Source organism: Schistocerca gregaria, chromosome 2, assembly GCF_023897955.1.
Source record: "Schistocerca gregaria isolate iqSchGreg1 chromosome 2, iqSchGreg1.2, whole genome shotgun sequence".
Lineage (NCBI taxonomy): Eukaryota > Metazoa > Arthropoda > Insecta > Orthoptera > Acrididae > Schistocerca > Schistocerca gregaria.
This window is the reverse complement of record NC_064921.1, coordinates 490,478,507-490,498,873: the sequence shown is the minus strand read 5'-3', so window position 1 is coordinate 490,498,873 and position 20,367 is coordinate 490,478,507. Positions and strand designations below refer to the sequence as shown.

The window sequence follows — 20,367 nt, the reverse complement described above, 5'->3', positions numbered from 1 at the left end:
AACTCAGAGGAAGCACAGGAGAGTGTTTTTGATGATAAATGATTCACACAACAAAGAACTGATGTACATGTACCTCCAGAGTTACATCCAGCTCAGCCCAGTGAAAGGACAAGCATGAAAGCAGGTGCCAACACATTCCGTAAATGACAAAGAGCACAATGTCAGTGTGAGTAAAGAGTTTGAACACACGCATGCATGGCATTGCAGTGGTTTCCTTTGTCCCAAAACCACGAAAACATTAGACAGTGGTGGGTAAGTGAACATTGTTGTTGGGATGCCAAGTGGCAAAATGTAGTGTTTTTGCAAGAAGCCAACTCCCAACTAACCTACAGTGATTGTCACATAGTGTTAGATGCTACAATTGTGACCGCCATCTGATATACTGCATTGCTGAGTAGGTGTAGCGAACAAATGCTATACGTGATTGATCGGCGCATCAATGCCAGATTAATCCCCCCTCTCAACAAGATGAAATGTCAACAACAACAACAACAACAACACACACACACACACACACACACACACACACACACACACACACACACCTGACATATTGTTGGCTCACAGCTTGTTTGTCACTGTCCTCCAACTATCACTCCTGATGCTTTGCAGGCTTGTATGTAAACCATATGGAGGAATACTGTCCCAGAATACACTTAAGAACTTTCATTTTGTGTCAGAAGGTTTACTGACTCCAAGCACAGCATGCGGAGCATTCATAAAATCAAAGATCAGGTATATCTCCACAGAGCCTAGAAATTGTGTAATGTTATGTATTTAGTGTTCACTTTAGTTACAGGTATCCTCCATGTATTGTAATTTTTACAAAGATTAGTGCTGACTTGGGCATGAAACCTTCTATTTTGTCCTGAAAAAATTCTGAAACAGAGTATGATATGCAGAAGCGTGTAGGTAGGTGACAGATGTTACGCATAATTTATAAAGTTTGAAGTAAGAATGTGATAGAACAGTAACAAATTTCATAATTTTCAAGCTCAGTCAGTGTCAATACTGTGAAGTTTACCTGCACCTCTCATGCACAAACGACGACAGATTTTCCAAGTGAATTCATTTTTGCACGAGCCAAATCCATATGACTTTTCCATTTGCAATGGACAAAAGAAACTGTGACATAGTTTTGAGCGTTGATTCTTATTTTTTACTACCTCATTAACACTCATAGCGACTTGTAACAGCTCTAACAGCAAATTAACAGAACATGAAGAACAGGGACACCATAAATACAATTAAATGAAATCATAATTGTGATAAAGGACAACCATCAGCAGTTGGAATGATGACAATGAAAATTTTTTGCTGGACTGGGCCTAGCGGTCACCTTACCATTTAGCTATCCATGTATGACTCAACTTATACATCCATTGTGTATATTTCCATAAAGGTCAGACTTTTAATTGAAAGTCGCTTGCCCGCATCGGCAGATAAATACGATACTGCAGTGCCTGTGTTGTTCTGATTATGATGCAAAGTTCCTCTACACATGCATGGATGTCCAAAGGAACAAGCACTGTGGCGACTACAGTCATTATGAAAGACAAATACCAATTTGCCTTTAACTGCACTAATGGTTCCCGTATCTATTAAATCATTGACTCACATTACCATGAGGTGAAGCCACAACAAAATCACCTGACTGGCTTGACTGATGAATAGTCTGTTCATCATTAGTCAGAGTACATTCCTAACATCACATCTCAACTAACAGAGTGTTCGCTGGACTATGTAGAACTTAGTAACTATAGTCTGGTGTTTACTATCTAGTGTGTTAAAATATGCAGAAACAAAAGATGCACATAGACTTAACCTCATTCTAAGCCAGCACTAGGTTTATTAGACACAGATTATAGAGGAACAGTTCTGCAGGGCAGAGCATTGGGCAGCCACCACAAGTCTGATTTACATTTTGAAAGATACTGCTGTCCAAAGCTCATAACAAGAGCGTACCTGGGATATCAGCTAGAGAGAGGGAGCTTATTTTTTTGAGGAAGGGGAATTGGAAGACCAAACAGTGTTTGGGAGAACGCATCCACACTCGGTGTTGGCCGAAGTAAGGCGTGTGTCAAACAGCAGCTTGGGGCAACCCTAGCAGCATTTGGCTATTGCTACGGATAGCAGTGTGCTCATTATTCTTCCTGGCATGTGTGTGTCTTATGCTGAACAAATATTAATTTTTCCTATATTCACATTCTAGTATTTTAAGACTGGCTGGTAAAATGTGAATTTGCTTTTGAAGGAACTTGCAAGAAATGGCCAATATCATGGCAAATGTTTATCCCATTTATTCATCAACAGAAACACATATGCCAGGAAGAATACTGAGCATTCTATACCCGTAGCAATAGTTGATTGCAGATTGCTGCTGGGGTTGCCACGGACTGTCATCTGACAAATGCCCTACCTCGGCAAAACCTAGACATGTCCCAAACAATGGTCCATCACCTCCAATTCTATCTCTCTTGGGCTACAATGATACCAGCTAATCCACTTTATTAACTTTTTCCATTCATAAATATCAAGTCCTACATCAGCTCCTATAGTGGAGACACTTAGGTAACAACAATTTTCCATCCATGCTAAATCACACATACATAATTTCCTGATGAACTATTTTTCCTTCCCTGTGCTATACATCATGGGACTGGTTTACCCGTTGGTCACCACGGGGTGTTTGCCCCTGCAAACTGCATCAAAATTTTAGATCTTGTGCCGGTTGTATTCTTATGGTAGCCTTCTACACTTTCCACCCCTCAGTTGGTAGTGGATGTGGATGCTGATTCTCTGTTGAGAATTGTGGATCAATGAGTTCATGGTTTACATTTGGTACACACAGACAATATGGTGCTAATTTTAAGTTAATGTGACTTATGAAGTATAGGCCTCAAGCAACTGTACAATAGGAAGAAAATTTGTGTAGAAATGAATGTTCAAAGGTGATGGAAGATTGAGAATAATCAGTTCTGCACACTAAATTTTCAGGGGACTGAAGTAGGAAGGGTTTCTTGAACTGGAGTAGCATATTGTTCACTACGTTCAAAGGAAACACAATGAAGGCTTTCTGACTGCTCAAGAACTAGTCCAAAAGAAGACACTGGAGATAAAAAGGAATTTTCCAACTGCATATGTCACAGACTTCAAAGTAAGCACTAGATAGTGCTTGAGGATGTTGATCGTGGGGCTACATTATGACGCAGAATAAACGGGGGCAGATGCCCAAAAGAAAAAGATTCAAGAAAATTTGAAATTATAAGATAAGTTTGTTGGAAGTTGCTACGCGCTCTCTTTCTGAAACACTAGATGACTTAATTTGCACAATTTGCGTATTGTAAGTCATGCTGTCTCAAGGCTTGGAAACAGGTTCCAACTATAGTAACTGTCTTGCCATGCTGAACCTTTAACATAAGGTTATACCTCTAAATGAGCAGATTATGACAGTACTCTAAATTTTTAAATTCAATCAATAACCAACTGAAATACTGTAAATCAACTTTTTGTTGCCTCTGGAAGCCATTAGATAAACAAACTGCAATTGAGATTGGGTGACCATAGCCACTTAGTGATGTGGATAATCTAAAGAAATGGCACGACTGTTGTTTACTTGGCCATATGGACAAGGGCTATCAGAAGTCTGTTTATTTTGATATGCCGTTAAATTTTATTGTCAATGTGAAGGGCATAACAAGGCAAATGCCTGGTGGCATGACCTTCCAACTTCAAGAACAGATTATGTGTGTTGACCTTTCCTAACATTCACCTGAGACATCTTTACAGTAAGTGGCTTCTTCAAGGAGACCATGCCCTCACTCAAGGGGAAAGAGGGAGGACTGCATTAAGAAAACCCTCAATACCCGGTCCAGTAGAGCCTTATGGCATGGGATGGAATCCCAAGTATATCTGTTACAGAAGGATTCAAAAAGTGCTGCACAGATGCTGCAACGGGAGGCTTAGACATGGACATAAGAGTATTATTATTATTATTATTATTATTAAAAATAGTTATAATACAGATTACTAGCTGAGATGGTAAGCAAAAAAGGAAATGAGGCTAAAAATTAATGTAAACCATTTCTTTTTGTTTATTTTATTTCTCCTCATATTATCAAAATTGAGACAATCAATAAATGGTGTAAGTTGAGGTTAGATATACTGTTAACTTTTTTACGACATATAGTTCATATCAATAAAAGCTTGTAATTTTGATTAGCCAGAATACGTTGAAAGTAAAAATTTCTAAAGAATCCTCTTCAACAAAGGAGGATCATATTTCAGGGCTGCCTTGCAATCATGTAAATACGGTAATTAAAATGTGATAAAATTAGATGTACAAGAAAATATTTATAGATTTTTGTAGACTTTGGGATTAAATAGAGGATGAAAAGCAGGAAAAACTGTGCTGGGTTGCAACCTGGCAGTGAATAAAAGTCAGTGAATACTTAGAGAGTACATGCATGACTGAGTGAAATGAAGATTGAGCATGCTAAAATATTGTTTAACTTTAGAGAGATTACATTTGCTTCCTTCCCCCATGAACCATAGACCTTGCCGTTGGTGGGGAGGCTTGCGTGCCTCAACGATACAGATAGCCGTACCGTAGGTGCAACCACAACGGAGGGGTATCTGTTGAGAGGCCAGACAAACGTGTGGTTCCTGAAGAGGGGCAGCAGCCTTTTCAGTAGTTGCAGCGGCAACAGTCTGGATGATTGACTGATCTGGCCTTGTAACACTAACCAAAATGACTTTGCTGTTTTGGTACTGCGAATGGCTGAAAGCAAGGGGAAACTACAGCCGTAATTTTTCCCGAGGGCATGATTAAATGATGATGGTGTCCTCTTGGCTAAAATATTCCGGAGGTAAAATAGTCCCCCATTCGGATCTCCGGGTGGGGACTACTCACGAGGACGTCATTATCAGGAGAAAAAAATGGGCATTCTACGGATCGGAGCGTGGAATGTCAGATCCCTTAATCGGCCAGGTAGGTTAGAAAACTTAAAAAGGGAAATGGATAGGTTAAAGTTACATATAGTGGGAATTAGTGAAGTTCGGTGGCAGGAGGAACAAGACTTCTGGTCAGGTGAATACAGGTTATAAATACAAAACCAAATAGGGGTAATGCAGGAGTAGGTTTAATAATGAATAAAAAAATAGGAGTGCCGGTAAGCTACTACAAACAGCATAGTGAACGCCTTATTGTGGCCAAGATAGACACAAAGCCCACGCCTACTACAGTAGTACAGGTTTATATGCCAACTAGCTCTGCAGATGATGAAGAAATTGATGAAATGTATGAGGAGATAAAAGAAATTATTCAGGTAGTGAAGGGAGACGAAAATTTAATAGTCATGGGTGACTGGAATTCGTCTGTAGGAAAAGGGAGAGAAGGGAACATAGTAGGTGAATATGGATTGGGGCTAAGAAATGAAAGAGGAAGCCGTTTGGTAGAATTTTGCGCAGAGCATAACTTAATCATAGCTAACACTTGGTTCAAGAATCATGAAAGAAGGTTGTATACATGGAAGAACCCTGGAGATACTAAAAGGTATCAGATATATTATGTAATGGTAAGACAGAGATTTAAGAAGCAGGTTTTAAATTGTAAGACATTTCTAGGGGCAGATGTGGACTCTGACCACAATCTAATGGTTATGCACTGTAGATTAAAACTGAAGAAACTGCAAAAAGGTGGGAATTTAAGGACATGGGACCTGGATAAACTGAAAGAACCAGAGGTTGTACAGAGTTTCAGGGAGAGCATAAGGGAACAATTGACAGAAATGGGGGAAAGAAATACAGTAGAAGAAGAATGGGTAGCTTTGAGGGATGAAGTAGTGAAGGCAGCAGAGGATCAAATAGGTAAAAAGATGAGGGCTAGTAAAAACCCTTGGGTAACAGAAGAAATATTGGATTTAATTGATGAAAGGAGAAAATATAAAAATGCAGTAAATGAAGCAGGCGAAAAGGAATACAAACGTCTCAAAAATGAGATCCACAGGAAGTAGAGAACAAATGTAAGGATGTAGAGGCTTATCTCACTAGGGGTAAAATTGATACTGCTTACAGGAAAAATAAAGAGACCTTTGGAGAAAGGAGAATCACTTGCATGAATATCAAGAGCTTTGATGGAAACCCAGTCCTAAGCAAAGAAGGGAAAGCAGAAAGGTGGAAGGAGTATATAAAGGGTCTATGCAAGGGCGACGTACTTGAGGACAATATTATGGAAATGGAAGGGGATGTAGATGAAGATGAAATGGGAGATATGATACTGCGTAAAGAGTTTGACAGAGCACTGAAAGACCTGAGTCGAAACAAGGCCCCCAGAGTAGACAACATTCCATTAGAACTACTGACAGCCTTGGGAGAGTCAGTTCTGTCAAAACTCTACCATCTGGTGAGCAAGATGTATGAGACAGGCAAAATACCCTCAGACTTCAAGAAGAATATAATAATTCCAATCGCAAAGAAAGCAGGTGTTGACAGATGTGAAAATTACCGAACTATCAGTTTAATAAGTCACAGCTGCAAAATACTAACGCGAATTCTTTACAGACGAATGGAAGAACTGATAGAACCCGACCTCGCGGAAGATCAGTTTGGATTCAGTAGGAATACTGGAACACGTGAAGCAATACTGACCTTAACACTTATCTTAGAAGAAAGATTAAGGAAAGGCAAACGTGCATTTCTAGCATTTGTAGACTTAGAGAAAGCTTTTGACAATGTTGACTGGAATACTCTCTTTCAAATTCTAAAGCTGGCAGGGATAAAATACAGGGAGCGAAAGGCTATTTACAACTTGTACAGGAACCAGATAGCAATTATAAGATTCAAGGGGCATGAAAGGGAAGCAGTGGTTGGGAAGGGAGTGAGACAGAGTTGTAGCCTATCCCCGATGTTATTCAATCTGTACATTGAGCAAGCAATAAAGGAGACAAAAGAAAAGTTCGGAGTAGGTATTAAAATCCATGGAGAAGAAATAAAAACTTTGAGGTTCGCCGATTTCATTGTAATTCTGTCAGAGACAGCAAAGGACTTGGAAGAGCAGTTGAACGGAATGGACAGAGTCTTGAAAGGAGGATATAAGATGAACATCAACAAAAGCAAAACAAGGATAATGGAATGTAGTGAACTAAGTCGGGTGATGCTGAGGGAAATGAGACACATAAAGTAGTAAAGGAGTTTTGCTATTTGGGGAGCAAAATAACTGACGATGGTCGAAGTAGAGAGGACATAAAATGTAGACTGGCAATGGCAAGGAAAGCGTTTCTGAAGAAGAAAAATTTGTTAACATTGAGTATAGATTTAAGTGTCAGGAAGTCGTTTCTGAAAGCATTTGTATGGAGTGTAGCCATGTATGGAAGTGAAACGTGGACGATAAATAGTTTAGACAAGAAAAGAATAGAAGCTTTCGAAATGTGGTGTTACAGAAGAATGCTGAAGATTAGATGGGTAGATCACATAACTAATGAGGAGGTATTGAATAGAATTGGGGAGAAGAGGAGTTTGTGGTACAACTTGACTAGAAGAAGGGATCGGTTGGTAGGACATGTTCTGAGACATCGAGGGATCACCAATTTAGTATTGGAAGGCAGCGTGGAGGGTAAAAATCATAGAGGGAGATCAAGAGATGAATACACTAAGCAGATTCAGAAGGATGTAGGCCGCAGTAGGTACTGGGAGATGAAGAAGCTTGCACAGGATAGAGTAGCATGGAGAGCTGCATCAAACCAGTCTCGGGGCTGAAGACCACAACAACATTTGCTTAAGTGAATTTTATAGAAGACATTGCCAATTGAAAGTTGTCAAAAAGTTCTGTATTGCTATGATAATTTTGGGTAAAACTTAGCAGCATATTGTGACAAGAGTAATTTGCAGGGGAGATGTCTGAACCTCCAGAAATATATAATCCATGGAAAATTACTGCACAACCTTATTTAAGAGAGCATTTCTCTCTCAAAGAGAGTGCCATATTTCTGTGTGTCTTTGAATAGCACTTAGCATAGCATAACCATCAGTGGAATCAAATCTTTTATAATTATAGAAAACTGTTCAGACTGATTTCAACTATTCTGATGTTTTTACTGTAACATGACTACAGTTGAGGGCATTTTCAATAACATCTCATACCATATACTGACTGCCGAGTTTGTATTTTCCGCAGTCACTCTTATTTTGAATAATGACTCACTAACTTGTGGATGCTTGATAGTAGTCACACATGAGATGTGAGAATTCAAAGTAAAAAGCAACATCCAAAGCTGCAATTATACTGGAATGGTGATGAGCCACTGAAACATCATCACGGTAAGAGCAGAGCAGTGCTGCAGCATGAGCTTGATTACCGTACTTACTCAAATGTAAGTCGCACTTTTTTCCGGTTTTTGCAATCCAAAAAACTGCCTGCGGCTTAGAATCGAGTGCAAAGTAAGCAGAAGTTCTGAAAAATGTTGGTAGGTGTCACCACAACTAACATCTGCCGTTGAATATATGTGGCGCTACACAAGCAAGCTTTGCAGGCACAAAGATAAATACTGGCACCAAAACCTCTGCGTCAGTAAATAAATTTAAAAAAAGGTGGAAGACGAGCTTTTTCTCTGCCTCGAGTTTCAACCACTGCATTTTCATACATTATCCAATGAAGAAAATACAAAATCCGTATTGTTCAATTTCGAATGTAGCACCATTTCAATGTACTACGAAAATCCGACGGGCAAGACTGTTTGGGATGTCTGTCAACATTGCCAACTCTACGTTCTGAATTTTTTCGTACCTGTGAGAAGAGATGGTTGCTAATTGGAACTTTTATGAATTGTGAATCACAAGCAGTATTCTCTTCACCATAAGAATAACATGAATATAAACATTTTGACATGTATTCTTTCGTGTTTGCTGCTATCTCATTTAAACCCTGTCTGCCTAACAAACTATGAAACTAGAGTGAGACAACAGCAAATGCAGAAGAATATACATATCATATCATGTTTATGTTCGTATTATTCTTATGCCTAATAGTGATACAGTCAGAAATGAAACATGGCAACTGACTAGATTTTTAAATCTAAGATGACTCTAATTTCTGTGAAGAATTTTATGTACAGAAGAGGCGCCTGCAAAGATTTTCATCAACGGAGAAAAATTGTGGCTAAGCTCTCGTTCAGAACATCTTCTAACATACACAGTCTATTTTTTGGTTCTTGTTGATCATTATCAAAGAAAGCAGCAGTGTAAGTAACAACAAATAGCAGTCTCTTACCATTGTTTCACTAATGAGACGATTCCTCTCTCTTTTTTTAAATTGTAAGTGGTGGTAGCGCGCACAAAAGCAAGCCATGCCGCGAGCGGCGACAGGACGTAAACACTCATCAGAATGCAACAAACAATGCATGACGAAGTACAGTAATGCATTTTCAGCTTAGAGTGATGTAAACACCTATAACAAAGCGAACGACACTTATCAGATCAAAGCAAAATAAGCAATCGATTCAAACCAGACGAAGCATGTGAAAAAGGAAGGGTACCTGTATAGATACGGACGGAGCGCCTGACGCATGGCAATGGCTACCTGGTAAAGCTTAACTGCTAAGCTTACGACTCGAAGCAAACTACTGTAGCTGCATCTTCACTCATTCGACCTAAATTGTGTCTCATATTACAATGGACCAACTTTGTTTCGATTTGGAGGTGCAGCCTAAAACTTTTCTCCCCCCTTGAATATCGAGTCTCAAATTTCAGGTGCAGCTTAGATTTGAGAATTTTTTTTTCCCTTGATTTCGAGTCTCATTTTTCAGGTGCGGCTTAGATTCGAGTAAACACGGTATAGTTGTGCTTGAGCAGAGTGCCACGGAAGAGAATAGCATAGAGCAGTGCTGAAATGTTCAAATATGCTTGTGCACAGAGCTGTCACCAGAGCATTTGAGGAACTCTTAGCTGTGTTTGGGCATCCCAGCAGCATTCGGCTATTTCTACGCATAATAGTAGCATGCTCAGTATTCTTCCGAATAAACAGCATAAACAGGCACCTTGAAATCAGCTTTTTCTCCAAAGTTCTCTTGAAAGCCAATTCTCAAAAATCCTAAAAAATTGAAAATGAAAAAATCTATAAGATTTTAATAGGCATGGATGACGTGCTTCCTTATCTTAGTGTAAATGCTGAATGAGGTTACTGCAAATTGATTGTAGTTTTTATTTCACATTTTGCAAGATGTTGTCAAATGTGATAAAGGATGTCTGGAAGATTATCAAAATTTATCTGGGTACAACACCAATGAAAAGGATAGGCTGCTACTCACTTCATGAAGGTGGTGGTGTATCACAGACAGGTACAATAAAAACATCTGATAAACATGTAAGCTTTGGAATAATGGAAGTCCTCCTCCTGAAATAAAAAACAAACACACACACACACACACACATACACATACACACACGTGCACACGCACGCATAGCCACCATCTTCAGGAACTAGAGCCTGACTGTCATGTGCATTTTCTAGTTTAAAAGGAGAACTCTTTTGCCCACAAGCTTAAATGTTTAGCAGTTTTTTTTCTTTTCTTTTTTTCCCCCCACTGTGCCTGTCTTCAAGTCAGCACCCTCTTTATGTGATGAGTAGCAATCTGTCTGTTTCATGTAGTTGTTATTCCATCCTGGACTTTCCATTGTCTGATCTTACCTGGATATATGCACAACTGTGAGTACAAACACTGAAACTCTCAGTTTACCTGCATGTTAAAGTTTATTGGATTGATAGATGCCTTCTTACAATGAAGTCTTTCATATACATTCATATAAGTGAAAAAATCTGTAAGTTCTGTTTTTGAGTACATAAATTTACAACTCAGGGGCATAACCAGAGGGGTGGGGAATAGGAACTGCTCTCCATGGGGAAAGGAAAAGCGTGGGGGATATTAACACTGCAACCCCCAATACATAAACAACAGTAACAATTCAGTATCAGTTTAAAGAAAGATGGAACACGTCATGGGTATTTATGCCAAATGACCCTGAATTCTAAAATTTTAAAGTTCACTTGTATCTTCCACCTGTGATGGTTTTTCCTCAAATTACCAAGCAATTTTAAAACTACTACAGTACGAATACAGGAAGGGTTATCAAGTAACTGAACATCAGTTCTCAGGCCTGAGCTGCTGGTGTTGGTGGTCATGTGTGCATGAGGTGTGCTTGCTTATGTGAATGAATGGTGTATGTATTTCTGCTTCTCTTTTGCTGATGGAGGCTGTGGCCAAAAGCTTTGTTTAAGTGTCTTTTAATTGTACCTGTCTATAACTTAACGTGTCTTCTTTATGGTAAGTAGCAATCTATCTTTACCTACATTGTCAATACTTGAGGCCAATATTCTAATAATTGCAATATCCTCATCTGTTGAAGTCTATAGTAAGTACCTCCCTCCCGTTCCCAAATAATAATAATAACAAGATGTCTACTTACCTGTCCAGTCCCGTATCTTGGAAACTGCTGACACACACCATTTTGTAAAGCAGGTGGATCTGATGCAATTGATGGCCCTACAGTGTCAGGCTGTCCAAGTGGAGGACCTGGTGTCTGTGTAGCCGTTGATCGTCCAACAGATTCCTGAAGCTGTGAGGCAGTCACATTCTTGGTTCTTTCACCATAGTTCTCACTAAGAGAAGCTTCAACAGATTTTTGAGAGACATTTTCTGTGATGCCATCCTTATTTAGTACAGTGCACTGTGAATTGTTACTGTTTTCAATAATAGTTGAATGTGAATGTGAACTTGAACTAGGAATACTTTCCCTTACTGTTGCTGATTGATCAGTGCTGCATCTAACATTCTGAGAGACTGAATGAGACACACCTTTTTTCGTGGCAGGAGTTTTTAAATGGGTACAAAATGGTGCAGAGTCATTGCTTCCAGACACAGGTGACAAGGAAGAATGAGGGATCTCAGACACAGCTTGTGAAACTGTTTTGCCACCGGCACAGACATTTTTAATATCTGTACTGGTCTCTCCACTATCCAAACTTGATGGGAGAACTGGTTGCTGTACTTCTGTCTCAGGCAGCTCAGTAGAAGCCATGCTATTAAGAGAAACAAATTCCTCTGATGTAACTGATACACTTGGTTTTGATGAGCTGCTTTCCCCAGACTGTTCACTTGTCTCTGAATCACAACTGAGTGTTTGGCCTTTAGTCATATTCACTGCAGTCTCAACTCTACTCTCAAACACAGTTTCCCTGTGGTTGTTTGGAGATGTTGGTAATATAGATTCAACATGCTGCTCATTGTAATTCCTTTCAGAATTATCATTGGAAGATTCTACTGGATGCTTCCATCTTAAACATGACTCTCCATTTTCACCACATTGATTACTGCTTCCATGGCTCGCTGTTTGTTGCATATGGTTAGTACAACTTCTGGTTGGTCTTGAAACTGGATTTCGTGGAGCGGCTCCAATTTGACGTATGAACTCATTGCACCTTCCACCAGGCTGAAAACAAAATGATACAAAAGTAGCATCAAATAAGATAACAAATATTAAAATATAAAATAATAAAAATGCAACATTTTCTTGGAATACAAGTTACCATCTCAATCTACAATTTAAATTCAAACAAAGAAGTTGTGGTATAATCTATTTGTTTAGATAAAAAATCTACTCACCAAGCAACTGATAAATCTCCTCTGAACTGGAGTTCTGGGTGACTTTTTTGAACTGACCCCCACCCCCGGATGAACCATGGACCTTGCCATTGCATGCCTCAGCGATACAGATAGCCGTACCGTAGATGCAACCACAATGGAGGGGTATCTGTTGAGAGGCCAGACAAATGTGTGGTTCCTGATGAGGGGCAGCAGCCTTTTCAGTAGCTGCAGGGGCAGCAGTGTGGGTGATTGACTCATCTGGCCTTGTAACACTAACCAAAACGGTCTTGCTGTACTGGTACTGTGAACAGCTGAAAGCAAGGGGAAACGATAGCCGTAATTTTTCCTGAGGGTATGCAGCTTTACTGTATGGTTAAATGATGATGGCATCCTCTTGGGTAAAATATTCAGGAGGTAAAATAGTCCCCCATTCGGATCTCCGGGCGGGGACTACTCAGGAGGACGTCGTTATCAGGAGAAAGAAAACTGGTGTTCTACAGATCGGAGAGTGGAATGTCAGAACCCTTAATCGGGCAGGAAGGTTAGAACTTTGAAAAGGGAAATGGATAGGTTTGTAGCGGGACTTTGAATTTTGCCGCGCTACACTCGTTCCCCCAGATATAAATTATACCGTCGCAGCGGTATGAGCACTCGACGACAGAGAAAATACTAAAATTGTAACTCTTTTTTTGTTTTCTATCCGTTTTTTGTCTCTTGAGAGCCGAAGCTTAATTCAGACGTAAAAAATTATTAGCTAGTCTTGGTCGGATTAAGACGAAAAAACAGATTGATGTGCAGACGTGTTGTGAAAGTTTGTATGAAATTTGGAGGTTGAAAGCAGCAACGTAAAATATATTGCATTCAACACCAAGATGGTTTTAGTTTGTATACATTAGTAATTCCTGGACAATGAAAATTTATTGCAAGATTTTGGAGCAGCTAAGACTTTTCACGCAGAAATGAAGTAGGAGATTTTTGAAGACCTGGACGCCGCAAACAAGAAGACGTGATAACATGGTAAAGGATGAACTCTTATCTACGCCATTTCCCCCTGTTAGTCACATTTGTTATTCTCTATTGTTTTCTTTTTTCAAATAATTTTTGTAGTGTAAATTGGTTTGACTTTTGCTCAGAAACGCCACAAGGACCACCCCAACAATAGGTTTTCCGAATCACGAAGTCCGATAACTTTTCTGTAATATGAAGTCCGATTTGCATTTCATTCTTTCCCTTTTTCACGGTCATTTACGATTTTAAAACCCCCTTTTTATTCACCAATTTTTCCCGCATTTTCAATCTTTTCAACCTTTTCTTTTCTTCTCTTTTTTTTATTTTTATTAACCACTACAGGTTAAAGTTGGATATAGTGGGCATTAGTGAAGTTCCATGGCAGGAGGAACAAGACTTCTGGTCAGGTAAATACAGGGTTATAAATACAATATCAAATAGGGGTAATGCAGGAGTAGGTTTAATAATGAATAAAAAAATATGAATGCAGGTAAGCTACTACAAACAGCATAGTGAACAGATTATTGTAGCCAGGATAGATATGAAGACCACACATACCACAGTAGTACAAGTTTATATGCCAACTAGCTCCGCAGATGACAAAGAGATTGATGAAATGTATGATGAAATAAAAGAAATTATTCAGATAGTGAAGGGAGACGAAAATTTAATAGTCAAGGATGACTGGAATTCGGTAGTAGGAAATGGAAGAGAAGGAAACATAGTAGGTGAATGTGGAATGGAGATAAGGAATGAAAGAGGAAGCCACCTGGTAAAATTTTGCACAGAGTATAACTTAATCATAGCTAACACTTGATTCAAGAATCATGAAAGAAGGCTGTATACATGGAAGAGGCCTGAAGATACTAGAAAGTTTCAGACAGATTATATAATTGTAAGACAGAGATTTAGGACCTGGATAAGCTGACAGAACCAGTGGTTGTAGAGAGTTTCAGAGAGAGCATTAGGGAATGACTGACAAAAATGGGGGAAAGAAATACAGTAGAAGAAAAATCAGTAGCTTTGAGAGATGAAATAGTGACGGCAGCAGAGGATCAAGTAGGCAAAAAAACAAGGGCTAGTAGAAATCCTTGGGTAACAGAAGATATACTGAATTTAATTGTTGAAATGAGAAAATATAAAAATTCAGTAAATGAAGCAGGCAAAAAGGAATACTAACATCTCAAAAATGAGATCGAAGGAATAGCAAAATGGCTAAGAAGGGATGGCTAAAGGACAAATGTAAGGGTAAGATAGATACTGCCTACAGGAAAATTAAAGAGACCTTTGGAGAAAAGAGAACCACTTTTATGAATATCAAGAGCTCAGATGGAAACCCAGTTCTAAGCAAAGAAAAGAAAGCAGAAAAGTGCAAGGAGTATATAGAGGGTCTATACAAGGGCGATGTACTTGAGGATAACATTATGGAAATGGAAGAGAATGTAGATGAAGATGAAATGGTAGATATGATACTGCATGAAGAGTTTGACAGGGCGCTGAAGACATAAGTCGAAACAAGGCCCCGGGAGTACTGATAGCCTTGGGAGAGCCAGCCCTGACAAAACTCTACCATCTGGTGAGCTAGATGTATGAGAAGACAAGCAAAATACCCTCAGACCTCAAGAAGGATATGATAATTCCAATCCCAAAGAAAGTGGGTGTTTACAGGTGTGAAAATTACCAAACTATCCATAAGTCACAACTGCAAAACACTAATGCGAATTCTTTACAGACAAATGTAAAAACTGGTAGAAGCGGACCTCAGGAAAGATCAGTTTGCATTTCGTAGAAATGTTTGAACACGTGAGGCAATACTGACCTTACGACTTATCTTAGAAGATAGATTATGGAAAGGCAAACCTACGTTTCTAGCATTTGTAGACTTACAAAAAGCTTTTGACAATGCTGACTGGAATACTCTCTTTCAAATTCTAAAGGTGGCAGGGGTAAAATACAGGGAGCGAAAGGCTATTTACAATTTGTACAAAAACTAGATGGCAGTTATAAAAGTTGGGGGACATGAATGGACAGCAGTGGTTGGGAATGGAGTGAGACAGGGTTGTAGCCTATCCCCGATGTTATTCAATCTGTATATAGAGTAAGCAGTGAAGGAAACAAAAGAAAAATTTGGAGTAGGAATTAAAATCCATTGAGAAGAAATAAAAACTTTGAAGTTTGCCATTGACATTGTAATTCTGTCAGAGACAGCAGGACCTGGAAGAGCAGTTGAACGGAATGGACAGTGTCTTGAAAGGAGGATATAAGATGAACATCAACAAAAGCAAAACGAGGATAATGGCATGTAGTCGAGTTAACTCAGGTGATGCTGAGGGAATCACATTACAAAATGAGGCACTTAAAGTAGTAAATGAGTTTTGCTATTTGGGAAACAAAATAACTAATGATGGTCAAAGTAGAGAGGACACAAGCTGCAGACTGGCAATGGCAAGGAAAGCGTTTCTGAAGAAGAGAAATTTGTTAACATCGGGTATAGAGTTAAGTGTCAGAAAGTCATTTCTGAAAGTATTTGTATAGAGTGTAGCCATGTATGGAATTGAAACGTGGATGATAAATAGTTTAGACAAGAAGAGAATAGACGCTTTCGAAATGTGGTGCTGCAGAAGAATGCTGAAGATTAGATGGGTAGATCACATAACTAATGAGGAGGTATTGAACAGAATTGGGGAGAAGAGGAGCTTGTGGCACAACTTGACTAGAAGAAGGAATCGGTTGGTAGGACATGTTCTGAGGCATCAAGGGATCACCAATTTAGTATTGGAGGGCAGTGTGGAGGGTAAAAATTGTAGAGAGAGACCAAGAGATGAATACACTAAAAAGATTCAGAAGGACGTAGGTTGCAGTAGGTACTGGGAGATGAAGAAGCTTGCACAGGATAGAGTAGCATGGACAGCTGCATCAGACCAGTGTCTGGACTAAAGACCACAACAACAATCCCTTTTCCGAAACCTCTCCAGTCCTTCCCCTTCAACCGTACTGTCAGAAGATGGAGGTATGGGCACTGAAAGCTTGTATACATAAAACCTTTTTATGTGGGTGTTCTCCTGCTGCTGCTTGGTAAGTACATTTCTTATCTATCCATTTATATTACATTGTCAACAATTAATAATTTTTATTTATGGTGATATATCATGTCATTCTGCTGAAAACTAAACTGATGCAGAAACACATGAAGGACTTTCTCGACAGATAGAACTGCACAGAGTGAAACATTCAGCTTTGCATTTTATCTGGAACTGTAAATTTTTCAAGGCTTTTAAATGGGACATATATGAGTATCAGTTCCTACCATTCCTCAAACCATCACACAGGATATGCTAAAAACCCTGCTGGACCAGCTTTGAAAAGTAAGAATGACTTAACCAGAGAAAAGAATTGTCTCCAAAACAAAGTTTTCATTCTGTCAGCAGAACATGTAACAGTCTGAACCATCCTGAAAGGTTAAAAGCACCTTCTGAATAATTTTTTACAAATTATTCTATCACCAACTTCACGGTCTCATTAGCATTGGTGGCTGATAAAATCCAGATAATAGATTGAATTCCAAATGTGCATGACGTATCTTTCTGAAGTAGAAGGCTATATAACACAGTATAAATACATTGTGACAATTTAAGTCCATTACATAAAATATTGCCAAGATTGAGGTTCTTCTGGGTTGAAATACCAAATTTATATGAACTGATTCTTGTTGTGTGAGAGGGCAAATTTTGCTTTACTAATCTTCACAGCAAACAGTACCCATCCCACTACTGTAAGTCTTTACCTGACACATGGTACTGATAGAAAGTCAGTAGTTACTACTCCTGGTCGATATAAAAAAAGAGGCAGAAAATGAAGTCTGAATATTCTGTACAGGTACACAAAATGGGTGTTGAAACATATTGTTATTTTAAAAAAATTAATTAAAAGCTCATCTTTGCTTTTGTATGGATAAGACAAATTATTACATACAACTTTCAATCGCAACCAAGCAACAGAAAATATACCTAACAGTCTGAAATCTCCAAGGTCTGCAATGTTGTGGGGACCCTATAAGAACTCATATTGCTTAATGTAGCAGTAGGCAAGATCAGGCAATTGATGTGCCTCATAGAGGCTTACTGCCTTTAAAATGGTGGATACAACATGACCTCTGCCTCATGAAAATCAAGGGACAGCAGAAGACATGCAGAAGTATTCTTTTCTTGCAAATCAGCAATTGTTCATTTTTAAAAGGCATGGTGTTGGCCAAAGGTATGCACTGTTCCTAAATAAATATCTACTAATAGTGGGTGCACACAATATCTTTATAGCCTAATATCTATGCAAGCACTTTTCACCAGAGAATGAAACTAGTACTACTCAAACTGCTATTATATGCCATTATTACTGCCCTGCATATGTTTTGCATCAGAAGTTAACCTTGTTACACAAAAGTCTTGGCCTGAAATGTTTCAGTATCTTTTCATATATGTAGATTCCCATTAACATGTCTACATTCCAGAAAACACAGCACGAGTTACTTTATGCACAGACAAAAACTAACGTATGCTATATTACCTGGGCCTTTCATACCACATGCTGTATATTTCCAAAATGATTTACTGAGTATAAAATTTTTGTAAAACCCCTATTGTACACTAGGTTTTATATATCAAGGACACGTGCAGATACACATTGTATGCTCTATATGCTACGCAATGTGCCCGACTGTACTTGTAAAATTTCTTCGATTTTCTGCTGCGCATTACATTCCTTTCGGTTATCAAGAACAGATTTCTTAATTTTGCCCATCAGTTGCTTCACTTACCCCTGTACAGTAACTCCACAATTAATTGTTCTAATGTTAATAAATCATTTCAATAAACAGAATGATGATAATAACAGGATACTTTCTCAACAATTATCGCAGCCACTGAAGTTAATGGTTGCCCATGAGGAGGATTAAATGTTACTATAAAATATTACTCTTAATGAAAACTGATCATAGAAAACAAATAAATTTTAAATGTTATGCAAAACTCACAGAAAAGGCAAATGAAAGCCATACAACAACTGTGTGACAGTGAATGTTACAAATACTTTGTCATGGTCTTAGGAATTGGGTACAGAATTTTCAATGAAATAATCAATGCCAAGTGGTACAGTCCTTTATCATGAATTTTAGACTAACCACCCATTCAGAACTGGGCTATACTACCTTCACAGGCGTGATTACCCAAAACACCACTACCAGTGTTTCACAGCAAGTAGTTGGCAAAAGAATAATACCATTCTCATGCATGGAATAGAGTTATGCAAAATATCAGTTCAATATATTAAACTTTTGACTACAAAATACACTAGTATGATGACAATCAACTATAGTAATAACTTTAATTAACTAATATAACATATTTTACTTACTTTAACACTCCAGATACATACCTCTTCTCCCGATCTCCCAGTAGAGCTGCGATACGTCTGAGTGAGGGTCTGCAGAAACCATGGTCTTCTGTAACAGATACTCCAGTGTCATAATACCTACGTATATAAGCCAGGCTGAGGGTCATATATAATATAGAGAAGTATTAAATTTCCGCTCCACATTTTCAAGGAATAAAGGAAAAAAAGAAATGATGAAAAACTATGCCAACATTCAGGATGTGGTACAATACTTCAGTTGGCTAACTATTAGATTACAAAATTCGTATTAAGTGACTTAGAACTGACACTTTATCAGGAACACATGGGGCTGTGGAACGGAGTTGCCATTTCCTCTACAGGAAACATGCACAATCTTGCATTTCATTCACATCATAAAAATTTGTAAAGTATCCAATGTAAAAAGATAGAAATGGCATCAGTGTCTTTAGGAAGAGCTGCACTATGTTTCCATTTCAGTTTTATTTGCAGTAGGAATGTTTAAAGGCAATATATGGAAAGCTTACAAAAATGGTCTTCCTGAAGACATTACTGAATTTTTGACATGTGGGAAACTTTTGTTACTGAATATAGGTAACATGGAGATAACTTAAGTGAGATGCATGAAACTGCACTTGTGCATTAAAATCTCAGGTGGGTGCCCATTTTGTATCATTGCTAAAATTAGTGTGTTAGGTTACTACTCAGTATTGCAACAATTATAATGACAAATATTGAGAGGGAATTAATTTGTGCAATTAAGACCAACTTCCTGATCTGAGTTTCATTCGGACTCCATTGCTTATTACAGTCTTCTTATCAATGGTCGAAAACTAATGAAAATATAGTTTTTCCAGGTATTTAAAGTGTAAAACAACAAACATTCAGTTGCACACACCTGTGCATTTTTTCTGTGATGACAACAGAATAACTCTACTCACGAAGTTTATGTCACTATCACTGATATTTGAAGTGATGCTCCCACTTCATCCTGCCACGCTTTTTCTGTGATGTGCTGTGGATGACTGATGGATTTTTTCCAGTCTTCCGAGGTGACTTTCCTCATATTGCCGAGTTCTTTGACTGCACTGAGCTTGATTTTACTATTATTTTTGTGGTGTCAGCACCAGACACCACACTTGCTAGGTGGTAGCCTTTAAATCGGCCGCAGTCTGGTAGTATACGTCGGATCCGCGTGTCGCCACTGTCAGTGATTGCAGACGAGCGCCGCCACACAGCAGGTCTAGAGAGACTTCCTAGCACTCGCCCCAGTTGTACAGCTGACTTTGCTGCTATGGTTCACTGACTAAATACGCTCTAA

General features: G+C 38.7%; 1 protein-coding gene across 2 annotated transcripts in view; it reads right to left on the bottom strand.

Annotated features, from left to right (window-relative positions):
• The window catches only part of LOC126327838 (uncharacterized), a 298,189-nt gene that overhangs the window by 90,487 nt on the left and 187,335 nt on the right, over positions 1-20,367 (bottom strand). For both annotated transcript variants that reach the window (XM_049995920.1, XM_049995922.1), the window contains exons 13-14: positions 19,071-19,137; positions 11,458-12,480 (exon numbers count right to left, since the gene is read on the bottom strand). In XM_049995920.1, the coding sequence (XP_049851877.1) occupies positions 11,458-12,480; positions 19,071-19,137 (1,090 nt within the window). The remainder of the gene's footprint in view (positions 1-11,457; positions 12,481-19,070; positions 19,138-20,367) is intronic.